Source organism: Solanum tuberosum, unplaced genomic scaffold (genome assembly GCF_000226075.1).
Source record: "Solanum tuberosum cultivar DM 1-3 516 R44 unplaced genomic scaffold, SolTub_3.0 scf00535, whole genome shotgun sequence".
NCBI classification, from domain to species: domain Eukaryota; kingdom Viridiplantae; phylum Streptophyta; class Magnoliopsida; order Solanales; family Solanaceae; genus Solanum; species Solanum tuberosum.
The window spans coordinates 80,313-93,778 of record NW_006239471.1 but is presented as its reverse complement, the minus strand read 5'-3'; the positions used below and the strand labels follow the sequence as shown (position 1 = coordinate 93,778).

General features: G+C 33.8%; 1 protein-coding gene and 1 pseudogene across 1 annotated transcript; both read left to right on the top strand.

Moving 5' to 3' along the window:
* Positions 1-4,019: 4,019 nt before the first annotated feature.
* LOC107058571 (uncharacterized mitochondrial protein AtMg00810-like) lies at positions 4,020-5,090 on the top strand. The gene has a single exon (XM_015304407.1). The coding sequence runs from the start codon at positions 4,020-4,022 to the stop codon at positions 5,088-5,090; it is 1,071 nt and encodes a 356-aa protein (XP_015159893.1).
* A 3,089-nt stretch (positions 5,091-8,179) lies between these two features.
* Positions 8,180-9,825, top strand: LOC102580054 (polyphenol oxidase E, chloroplastic-like; annotated as a pseudogene).
* The last annotated feature ends 3,641 nt before the right edge of the window (positions 9,826-13,466 follow it).

Here is a 13,466-nt window from a genome sequence, read left to right as displayed (position 1 = left end):
GTTTAATAGTCAACATTCAACTTGGCCAAAATGGCAACTCAAGTCTTAACATATGAAATAAAAATTAAAGACAGCTGAATTTACTAACTGACTGTCTGACTATCTATGAAGCCTCTAAACAACTAAGGTGGATGTCGGAATAGGCCCGCGACATCCTAATGAACTAATACTAAAACTGAAAACAATGTGAAGGAGTCCTCTGGAATGCAAAGAGGCTCACCAACAGACTCTGAACTGCTCACTGGATCAACGAATGAGCCGGATGCCGATCTTAGTTACCTGTGTCTGCATCATAAGACGATACAGGCCAATTGGCATAAGTACATTGAATGTACGAGTATTCGAGTTGGAATGCTAAAACAACATAGGCTCGAAAGAGATTATGAAAGAAACACTTACCTTGGCTCTTCTCAACTCTTGAATACTTAAATAAACTCATTTCATTATAAAGAAGTTTAAAACAAGTGCAATATAAATAAAAACTGTTGAAAAACATGTTGTCAATTCATAATCATAATATCATAAAAAAGACAAACCATGCTCCCTCTCCAAAGTCTACTTGTGCAATGCATGAATGAAGTCCCATACCCCCATTCATGCTAAGTAGAACCCCGTGAGGAACCATGCTACTACTATTGTGGGAGTTTCTCTAACCGACAACCATCACTTAAGAACTATAGTGATGATATAACGGTTTACATCACGCTGCCGAGGCCCATCCTATACCTTGCCGTGATATAGGAAGCTAACTCACTAAGTGGATCCACTAGTCTATGCGAAAATGATTCATCTAAAAAGTATGACCCTTTTCTACCCATGATGTCTACATGGTTTATGGAGACTTGAGTTAATATAAACTCGCATCCCATATCGGTGCTCAATACTACTCCCAAAAATACTTAGTTCTTTATGTTTAAAAACATACTTCTTCTATGATTTGAGATTAGTGCTCAAAAACTTAGCTCAAAAGCTATCTCAGAAATCTTAGTTTCCCTGCTTGCTTCATTTAGAAAGCTATTTCTCTTTTCTGAAAACTAGGCCAAAGACTCTTTGAAAATCTCAGTTTCCGTTCTTATTTAAATGTAAAAATATTTTAAATCTCTTTGGGAATACTTAGTCCCCATATACTTTTGAAGAAATGAACTTATATCTTTACTCAACTTGAACTGTAAGTCTTAAAAAGCATTTGCAAAAGACTTCTTGAAAAGACTCGAAGAACTTCCTAAACTTGGCTCTTAACTTTTCTTGAATTTGAATTTATGGATTCAAAGCTATGATTCATGTTTTTGGATGATTTCTAGATGTTTAGAAGTCATTTAGAGTAGTTAGAATCAATAGGAAGTGTTAATACACTTTAGAAGGACTTAAATAGGCTAAACGACGAAAACTGGTGAAAACAATGATTTGGGCGCATCTTGGGAGCGCCGCGCCAGCCCCAACTTACTGGGGCTCAAATCTGGCGCACTGTTGGCGCGCCGCCCCAGCCTGCCTGGCGCTATGGGGGCGCGTCGCGCCAGCCTCCCTTCAGGCAAAATTCTAACGACCTATTGATCTTGTTTTCTGATCCTAAATCATTTGAATTCGATTCTTTTTTTGAAATTCACTTTAGATTCATGTACCCATATCATATACACAAAATCTAACCCAACAACTTAAAGAAACAACACTTAATCATCAAGAAACTCCTTAATCCCAACTCATGTTCAAGAACGAAATCAATTCAAGAACAACTATCAAGAACATCAAATTCTCAATCTTTTTAGGACGAAAATACGCTGAATTTAAACATGCTTGGCGCGTGGGTGAACTAACCCAACGCTATGTGATCTCACATACCTTGTAGGGATCCCCCTGACGAAATCCACGAGCAAAGCTCCAAGAAATCGACGAATCCTGAACGTTCTTGCTTCCTCTTCTCCTTTCTCCTCTTCTTTTGTTTTCTCTCCAAACCCTAACTCTTTTGGTAAAAGTGTAAACTGATCTAATTCAGCTTAGATCCCACATTAATTACCCAAAAAACGAATTAAATAAAAGGTTAAGGAAAAGACCAAACTACTCTATAAAAATCCGGATTGGACTTTCCTTATTCCAATAGCCCAACTTCCAAAGGGTATAACTCACTCATACGAACTCGGATTTGTGCAAACTCGGCGGCGTTGGAAAGATACTTCCAAGAGCTTTGCAACCATATCTGGAAGTACACCTAACTCATCCTGAGCTAGGAATTATTGCCTTTTGAAGTTGACCAAAACTCAACTTTTCCTAACTTAAAACAAATATCCAGATTTTAATTCTTTTAAAAAATGACTATTTCCAATTATAAGCTTCTTCCTAGTTATTTCAAATTGTGAGATGTTACAGGATTGGTAAAGAGAAAGGAGGTCTCTATTTCCTACTTCCTAGGACTTCTGAGAAGGTTGTTGATAAAAGGGTAAATGCTAGCAGCAATGTTACAAAAAAATTGTCTAAAGATGTGCAAGTTTGGCATAAGAGGCTGGGTCATGTACCTGCTGTTGTCATAAAGAAGCTACATTTCCTACAGAAATAAAGTGCCACTTTGTAGTTTTAATGATTGTACTGTTTGTCCCTTACCTAGACAAACCAGAAAACCATTTCCTCTTAGTATTTCCATAGCAACTGATGTTTTCCATTTATTACACATTGATGTATGGGGTCCTTATAGAGTCCCTATTATTACTGGTCATAGGTACTTTCTCACTATTGTGGATTATCATTCCAAGATGATTTGGGTCTTTTTAATGAAACTCAAAAGTGATTCATTTGTGTTACTACAATCCTTTGTCAAAATGGTTCATGTTCAGTTTACCAAGCAGGTGAAAATGATCAGGACTGATAATGGTGCTGAGTTTTTTACTAAGGAGTTCTCAGAATTCTTGGTCAAGCATGGTATTGGACACCAGAGTAGTTGTCCAACACACTCCATAACAAAATGGAGTGGTGGAAAGGAGACATCGACACATTCTAGAGGTGGCAAGGGCAGTCAGGTTTTAAGGTACTCTCCTATTTCTTTTTGGGGTAACTGTGTACTGGCAGCAATATATCTCATTAATAGGTTACCATCAGTGGTTCTAAATGGGAAGTCTCCCTATGAGGTTTTCCATGGTCATACTCCATGTCTTTCTCATCTCAGGGTTCTTGGATGTTTGTGTTTTGCCACTGTCCCATCCGAAGTAGACAAGTTCTCCCCTAGAGCAATTCCTGCAGTCCACATAGGGTACTCCTCCACACAAAAGGCCTACAAACTGCATGATTTCAACTCTAGGAGGTTCTTTGTCAGTAGAGATGTTGTGTTCAAGGAACATGTTTTCCCTTTCTTGTTACTGAAAACCAGAAAACACAATACTCCTATGTTCTTTGATCTATCTAGTCCTGATAATATGCCTTCAAATCCTGCACCTACTGATTCTATCACATCTCTTTTATCCGCTGATTTGTCTCTCATCTCACCACCAGTTGAGTCTTGTCCTACCCCTTCTATATCTGATCCTTATCTTTCCTCACAACCTCAGTTAAGGAAGTCCACTAGAGGTACCAGGCCTCCAACTTGGCTTCAGGATTATGTCCATCATGTTAAGGGGAATGTTGCTTGTTTATATCCTTTGTCCAAGTTTATCGACTACTCTGGTCATTCTTCCAAATGTCAGTCCTTCCTGGTTGCTATTTCATCTGAAGTGGAGCCTACTTCCTATGAAGAAGCCTTAAAGGATCCTAGGTGGATTTCTGCTATGCAATCAGAGATTGATGCACTGGTTCAAAATCACACTTAGGAGGTTGTTCCTCTTCCTAAAGGCAAGAAACCTATTGGTTGTAGGTGGGTATACAATATCAAGTATCAATCTAATGGTGCAATTGAGAGATTTAACTCCAGACTTGTTGCTAAAGGGTACAATCAACAAGAAGGCTTAGATTATTAAGAAACATTTTCCCCAGTAGTCAAAATGGTAATTGTGAGAGCTGTCATTGCTTTGGCTGCTATGCACCAATGACCCTTGTTTCAAATGGATGTGTATAATGCCTTTTTGCAAGGTGACCTTAAGGAAGAGGTGTTTATGCAGTTTCCTCCAAGATTTGGTAGTCAAGGGGGTGATCAGGCATGTAGACTCCTCAAATCTCTTAATGGCCTCAAGCAAGCCTCTAGAAAGTGGAATTTGAAGATCACAAATACACTATTGTCAGCTGGTTTTATTCAAAGTCAACAGGATCATTCCTTGTTTGTTTTGAAAAGAAATTCTAGACAGGTGATTATCATTGTTTATGTTGATGACTTGTTGATTACTGGAGATGACAAGGACCTTATACAAGAGGCAAAATGTGTGTTACATGCAGCCTTCAAGATCAAGGATCTTGGACCATTGAAGTATTTTTCGGGAATAGAAATATGCAGGTCTAAGAAAGGTATTTTATTATGTCAAAGAAAGTACACTCTGGAGCTTATAGCTGAGTTGGGTTTGGGTGGCTGCAAGCCAACACTTACACCACTTGAGCAAAATCAGAAGCTAACAAGCTTGGAATATGATCAACAATGTGGTGGTCTGGAAAATGATCCACATTTGCCAAATGTGAGAGGGTATCAAATGTTGATAGGAAAACTACTTTATTTGACACTAACTAGGCCTGACATTGCCTATAGTGTTCAAACTTTAAGCCAGTTCATGCAGGATCCTAAGAAGTCTCATTTAGAAGTAGCACACAGGGTGGTCAGATATCTCAAAAATGAGCCAGGACTTGGTGTTCTAATGCATGCAGAAGGAAAAGGTATTTTGACAGTATTTTGTGATGCTGATTGGGCACGTTGTCCTAACTCAAGAAGGTCTGTAACTGGTTACACTGTGAAGCTTGGTCAATCCTTGATATCATGGAAATCCAAGAAGCAAAACACTGTAGCTAGTTGTTTAGCAGAATCAGAATACAGAAGTATGGCTTTAACAGTGTCTGAGTTGATTTGGCTGATTGATTTATTCAAATGTGTAGGTGTTGATGTTCCTACACCAATTCAGCTGTTTACAGGTAGTAAGTCAGCCATGCAAATAGCAAATAATCCAGTGTTTCCTAGAGGACAAAGCATATAGAGATTGATTGTCATTTTATAAGGGAGAAGGTGCAACAAGGTTTGATACATCCAGAGTATGTCTTAACAACTGAGCAGGAAGCAGACTTGCTGACAAAAGGACTTGGAAGCTGTCAACATTATCATCTACTGTCCAAGCTAGGAGTCTTGAATGTGTTTACAACATCTAGCTTGAAGGGGATGTTGAGATGATTGTAGAGAAAGGATGAAATAGTAATTGTATTACTGGAATTTTGTTATAACAGATTATGTAGTAGTTAGTTAGACTAATCAGTTAGTTAGTCATTCTATAAATAGTAGTAGATACACTAAATGTACATTCATTCTGTATTCATTCTAATCAATACACACAAGCAGTTATTTACTCTCTCTGTTAAGCTCTAAGAATGATCTAGAAGGTCTTCATCATTTCTTCAATGGACGTTTTATCAAAAATTAGTGGCATAAAATAAAATTTTAATAAGAAGTCTTTAGTATATATATATAAATAGACAAAAAAATAAAAATTAAGAGTTATATTTTTTTATTTTTTATATATACTTGTTGCTTTTAATGTAATATTTTTAGATGATATAGTAAGGCCTATATATAACCTCATATAGAAATATAAAATTAAATATTAATCCTACTTAATAAAAGATTAGCCATGTATTTGCAATTCATTACCTTGGATATTATTGTAAGAACTTTACTTATTAATAGGATAATTTAAGTTATTACTTAATTCAAGTTCTAAAATATTTTTGATAAACCATAGATAGTTTTTCTTGCTGTCCTTTTAATACTTAACTAATTTGAACCTTTTTTATTATGATCCTCAATTTTGTTTTAAGTGAAAATAAAATCATAAATTTATTATCAAAAGAATTTTGAGGCTTCAATATTTGAGGTCCTAAAGTCAACGTTTTACTAGCTTCACATCTGAGTAACGAGTATATATTTGCTATTGTTCTAGCGGAACAATTTAATTTTATAGTTTTTATGAGAGCAAACTATCACACTGCACCTAATTGAGTGTACTAATTCATTACTTGTTATGTTCGCCTGTTCAGATAAAATGATTAGGTTAAAATCGTATCATTCAAAAAATATTTGGTATAAAAAGATTAGGTTAAAATCGTATCATTCAAAAAATATTTGGTAGATTCATCATAGGGAAGAGCAAAAGAATTTCTTAAAATGTGTTATCTAATTGTTCAATGCAATAAAAAATTATTTAAAAAAAATAATAACACAAAACCTAAGGTGGAAAAATCTATGATAATTAATAGTGTCCACAAGAGTGCACTATGAATTTCAAGTCTCATAAAAATTAGTATGGATTTCTTAGAAAAAGACAACTATGAACTTGTCTTTTTCTTTGCCACAACAAAAACGTGGAAAACTATTATTTTTAATTAAAACGAAGAAAGGTTAAAAATATTTTCAATCCATTTAATTTGATTCATCATTGCACTTAGTCAATCTATAATTACAAGGTATAATCACTAATTCACTATTAACAAAACAAAAGACCCACAAATCTTAGTTTATTGTTCTCGGGAATCGGGATAATATCTGGCTTAGTTAAAAATTATGCTTCTCCAAATAAAGATTTTTTATTATTCTCCATATTCTATCCTCCATAATAAATATTTATTCTTCTCCAAAAATTGTATTTTTATTTTATGTTTTTAAATCACATTATTTTTTACACTACAACAAAAGCAACTTTCAGCGACAATAAATATCTACATTAACAAAGAATGTTAAAGTTTTTACCGGTATTAGTTAATTGTCATTAGATTCAATGTCGCTATAGATTTTAGAGACATTTACAAAGAGTGTTAATTGCCGCTAAAGATCATTTTTGGTGTAGCGTGGATAAATATGGGAAGTTAGGTCAATGTCCTCTCCTTTTTGTTTTTTGTAAATTTACAATTAGATAAATAGACAGTAACATGATCTCTTAAACCCATAATTTAATTTTAAAAAAAAATTGGAGACCCATTGAATTAACGTTTTTCATGTTATCCTTTTCAAGATTTTTAAAATTTAAACTTCGTGTCCATTAATTATATCATTGATGAGCAAAAACTTACCATTTGAGTTAGACACTCCAAACAGCTTTATGGGTGTGTTTGGTAGGAAGAAGAATATTTATCATGGAGAACAAGTTGGTTTCTTAGTTATTTTCTGTGTTTGGTAAGTAATTAAGCAAAAAAAATGTTATTTAAAAAGTATTTATATGTAGTTTAATAAAACACTATCGAGTAGAAAGGGTAGGCAGTGGGGTGGTGGCGGTCAAGAGGTGGAGTGAGTGGGAAGGATACAATAAACATACAAAATTACTTATAAAACTTATTTTTCCTACTTTAAGAATAAATATATCATAGCTTTATATTTATTTCTTAAAAAATCTACTTTTGTATATCTAGAGAAATCATCTATAAATGTATTTGGCACCTCTAATCATGTTTGTTTCAAGTCTCATAAAAAATAGTATGGATTTACTCTAATAATTCAGCATGTTATTCTAATTAGGTTGCTTAGTTTAAGCACAAATCTTACACTAAAGTTGGATGGAATATAATCTGATATAACATTATAGATAAATTCTATCATGAATATCTCAAACTTACTGGACTGATGACTGTTTTTTTTATCATCCGCGCACACAATATAGATAGATTCTATCTTGAATATATCAAGCTAGCTTACTGGATGGATGACTGTTTTTTTATCATTCGTACACAATATAGATAGATTCTATCTTGAATATCTCAAACTTATTGAAATCAGTGTTCTTTATCGTGTCCGTACATATAATACGGATAGATTGATTCTATCTAAATATCACATGTTTGTTCTTTAGCGGTTACACATTTTTGTTTTTTGTTTTTATGTAACTTTATGATTATTTCTATTAGTCTATATTTATAGATGATAGGAATGAGAACAATTGTCAGTCATCTCAATAATGGCTTCTTCTTGTTCCATTAATTCTATGTTTAAGTCTTGGTGAGCAGAGTAGCAAAACTCTCATTATTACTACACACTCGTCTTTCTTTGCAAAATCTTCTCGGCAGAGAAGGCGTAGCCAAAGTTTCCATGTCTCATGCAAGGAGAAATGTGCTTCTTGGTTTAGGAGGACTTTATGGTGCTTCCAATCTTGCACCATTAGCCTCTGCTTCTCCTATACCGGCACCTAATCTCAAATCGTGTGGTAAAGCCATAAAAACGCAGAGTACAGAAGAAGTAGGATATACTTGTTGCCCTCCTACACCAGATGACTGGAACAACATTCCATATTACAAGTTTCCTCCCATATATAAGCTTCGTAAACAACGTCCCGTTGCTCAAGACGTGACTGAGGAATATACTGCAAAGTACCAATTGGCCACTCAAAGAATGATAGACCTGGATAAAAAGGACCCTCGTTCATTCATGCAACAAGCCAATATCCATTGTGCTTATTGCAACGGTGCTTACAAATTTGGTGATGATGTTTTACAAGTTCATTTCAATTGGCTTTTCTTTCCGTTTCATAGATGGTACTTGTACTTCTACGAGAGAATATTGGGAAAACTAACTCATTGATGATCCAACTTTCGCTTTACCATATTGGAATTGGGACCATCCAAAGCGTATGCGTTTACCTCCCATGTTCGATCGTGAAATACTCCCCTTTATGATGCAAGACGTGTGGAAATGGAACCATAATCGATTTTAGTTCTCCTAGTGACGAAGTTACTACTGATGTTAAAAAGACGGTGACTAACAACTTAACTCTTATGTACCGTTCAATGATAACTAATGCTGCATGCCCTTTGCAATTCTTTGGTGCTCGTTACGTCCTTGAGAATAATGATCTGGGAACTATTGAAAACATCCCTCATACTTCGGTCCACATTTGGGCTGGTACTGTCAGAAATACAGATTTGGGTGGTGGTAAACTGTCATTCGGTGAAGTTTAGACCCGGTTTTCTATAGCCACCACGCCAATGTGGAATATATGGAAAGGATTAGGCGGGAAAAAAAGGGATATCACAGACACAGATTGGTTGAACTCCGAATTCTTTTTCTACGATGAACACCAAAGGCCTTACCGTGTGAGAGTGGGAGACTGTTTGGATACGAAGAAGATGGGTTATGATTACGTGCCAGCAGCCCTCCCATGGATCAACTGTAGGCCAACAAGAAAGGGGAGAGAAGGAAAAGTGGATTTAACAAACATTGAGCCAGCAAACAAGGTATTCCCAATTGCTAACCTCAACAAACCCATTTCGTTTTCCATCAATAGGCCAACTACGTCAAGGAGTCAAAAGGATAAAGACGAAAAAGAAGAGGTGCTAATATTCAAGGGTTTAAAGTATGATACTAGCAAATATATAAGTTTTGATGTGTTCCTCAACGAGGAAGAGAACGTGAATACAATTATACAAATGAGCTTGATAAGGTGGAGTTCGCGGGGAGCTATGCCAACTTGCCCCATGTTCATGCACATAATAAGAAAATGGATTATGGTGAGACGTTTCAGCTAGACATTACCAAACTTTTAGAGGACATTGGACTTGAAGACGATGATACCATTACGGTAACTGTGGTTCCTAAAAACGGTGGAGATGTGATCTCCATCCAAAGTGTGGCCATTGAATTTCTCGAGGGTTGAATTATCATTAATGTTTGTTCGAATCTCTCACGTATTCTCTTTATCCTGTGTAATCTTTTTTATAAATTAATTGTCGCAAAAATATCTATGTTTGACAATTCATGTAACTTTTTCTATATTTTTTTTCATAAATTTCACATATTTCAGATTTAAGTTATTGGCATTATTGTGCATTTATAACTTTGTAGTTTTGCACCCTTATTTTTTGAGTTTATATTTTATATACTGTTAGTATTAAAAAGTTAACAATATGGATTTATTTAATTTAAATTCAAATCATTTAATAAAATGATATCTGTCACTTGTATCTAGAGAAATTCAATTCAGGAGTATTTAGAGACATCGAGAGACTCCATTCATATTCTTAAATTGGAGTATTAATTTTCAAAACATTTATATATTCAGGTAATTATAACGCACTTCCAATATTTGAAATGAAAATAATAATTCTTCATGCATCGAAAGACTTTGGTATTTTTTTTGTCAGGATTAACTGAGAACTTATGTAGAGATTTTTATTGTAAAATGTTTTTTGCATTACAACTAATTACTATGATTCATGTATTAATAGGATGCATATGTATTCTATATGAACTACATTTTTATTGCCCTTTTTATTACTTTCCTCCTTTTTAACTAACATACGTTCGTAAGTATGATTTCACTAAATAATGTGATAACTATGAGTAAATGTTCCATTAATACATATTTTTCATCTTATGAAAATATGCATTTTTAAATGTCAAAGATTTATTTTCACCGTTGTTAACCTTGTTACAGTAACATTTTGGATTAGTATTTTCTTTTGTTTGTTAGAGCTAAAGGGACATATTATGTTTTTATGAATTAATAGTGATTTATATTTATTTTTTTAGCATTTTCTAAATTTTGCTGCCACTAAAAGGCTCCCTTTTACTAACATTTTGATTAAATTTATTAGCAACTTAGATCATTTTTCTAAAAGAATTTAGTAGCCATTGTCATTAGTGTCTAAACCATACTTGTTAAATCTAGTGGCCTTCTAGAGACAATTATTTACATTTACTGACAACAAAAATGAATGCTAAAAAGGAAATTAAAATATTTACTGTGGTCATTATATGTAATAACTATCACAAATTAATATTTATTAAAAATATGACTTTTAGAAGTAATTTTATTTAATTTATTGGCAACAAAAATGTTGGACTTTTAATCTTCTCTGATCATTCATTTTGTTTTGATTTAGGGAGATGCTGCTTAGTTTTAAAATTGAGAATAAATTGTGTAATCAAACTCTGAATATCTCTCCATTTTACATAAATGATAGAGTCTTTTGTCTATCTTAGCTATCTTTAAATTGAAGTTTTTTCCCCCTTCCTTCATATTCCCTTGTAACGAGAGGTAATGTTTGATCCCTTCTTTTATTCTTTTGTTTAAAAAATACATAAGGTAGGGTTCCAGACCAAACCTTCACCCCCGAAAAGGTGATCAAATCTTGGCGGATGGTTTCTATAAAAGGAAAAAAAAATCACAGTTCATGCAATTAGCTAAATTATGGTTAAAGGTTGTAGGGATGACAATATAATTACTACTAATACATACAGGTTTAAAAAGTTACATATGTATTCGGACAGATAATTACGCATGCATCGTTTCTAAACTCCTCTTGATATAAAGTTAGAAATACTCAGGTACTTAAAGTAATTATCAAGAATATCATATTTTTATGCATATTGTCAAGACTACTATTTGGAAATTCAAATAATTGAGCGTCTCAATAAAATTAGTGGCATAAATAAAATTTTAATACGAAGTCTTAACTATATACACATCCACTAAAAAATAAATAAATTAGAGTTATATTTTTTTTATGTACTTATTGCTTTGAATATAGTATTTTTAGATGACATAATAAAACCTTTATTTAACCTCATATAGTAATCTAAAATTAAAAATTAATTCTACTTGATAAAAGGTCAGCCATGTATTTGCAATACATTACCTTGGAGTTGATAAAACCTTTATTTAAGGACTCATAGTTCAATACTCGTTTTATTCAATTTTATGGTCGTGAGAAACTATGTGTGTACTTCTTTGATCTGGTTCCTTGTGTGTGGGACCTCCTATAATAGTTAGCAGTACTGAACAAGCGAGTCATCGGTCCGAGGAAAGAAAGGGGCCGCCTTTGAGGCTTGCCCAACCTAGACATTATTGTAACTGAAAGTCCTGCCTACTTCTCTTCTAGGCTTAGGGTAGTCCTAGACTACCTTCTTCGCAATCAACTCAAGGACAAAAGTATTGAACTATCGAAAACATCTTGAGCTTGGCGTAAATCATTAGTTTTATTCATGAAATTATTGATAGTCTTAAAAATATTCTTTTGTTTGACTAATTAAACTTATATACACTCTCGATTGGCAACATGACATAGCAAATAGTCCTAAACTCATGTAAGAGCATAAGACTCTTAATAAAAAATCGAGAGAAGCATTGACAACATCCCTAAACTTGGTGAGAATTTAGAGGTGTATTTCACTCATACTGCAAGATCGATGATGTACTTAAATTCAGTTAGTCAAGTAAAGAAACATTTTTAAGCCTAACTATAATTTAAAGATGAAACTAATAATTCATGCTAAATTTAGAAATATTTTCAAAACTTTTTTCTGGAAAGAAAGTATGTGTTTACTTCTTTGATCTGGTCCCTTGTGTGTGGGACTTGCCATCAACGCAAGGACAACATAAAGGTAATGCTCGTGATTTTTGTCATTTAGAGAAACTTGTTTGAAAAGAATGTGAATACCTAAATGTTTCCTTTCTTCATTTTTACTTCACTGTCAGAGACAGAGCCAATGTTAGGAGTTTGGGGTTCTAAATCAATTTGTTTGGGGGTTCACAAGTTAATATACATATGTTTATTTAATTTTCTAATACAAATATAGGTCTACGAAAAAGCTAGTGGGTTCGTCCGAACCCATGAACTCCACCTAGCTCCGCCCCTGGTCACTGTTTGATATGACAATTCCATTAAACAAATAATTATTGATGTAAGTATTTTATCACATTACCTACCCAACCCTACCCCAATAACTGGTAGGATTGGGCCGGCCCCATAGGCTAAGCCCATTTTGACGGCTCTATTCCTCCATAAAAGTGTGCATAATTACAAGTAAAAATAAATTCAAATTCGTTAACGCTAAAGTGAATTAGTTTTCTTAATTTCTTGTTAAGTAGCACCGTATCAATTTATCAAAATGAAAAATAACACACCAAACAAATGAATTTAGAAAGAAGACAATAACACCAAGTCAACAACTATAAAATGCAAAAGAAAATAGGATCTGCATTTAAAATTTAAAGTCATTATTATATAGTTAAGGATACAAACATAATTTTAATATAATCTTATTGAATTATGGATTTATCATTAACTAAAATTTTAAAACTGAAAATTGTGTTATCTCCTTTATTCAGATTAGCAAACCAGAAATAATAAAAGATGAAAGGAAAAACACAAAGAACTATCCGAGTCCACAGAACCCACTGTGTGTCCTTAAGAAATTTAATCCCCTCAAACACCCGAGGTTGCAGATTAATTCCTCCCAAGATAAAACGGATTAACCATTAAAGAAGTAGCGGTACCTCAAACTTCGATAATTTCAACGAACTCAAAATGACAGCAACGAATCACACACACAGACACGATCGATCGATTTTGTTTTGTAAGAAATGTATGCAAAAGAA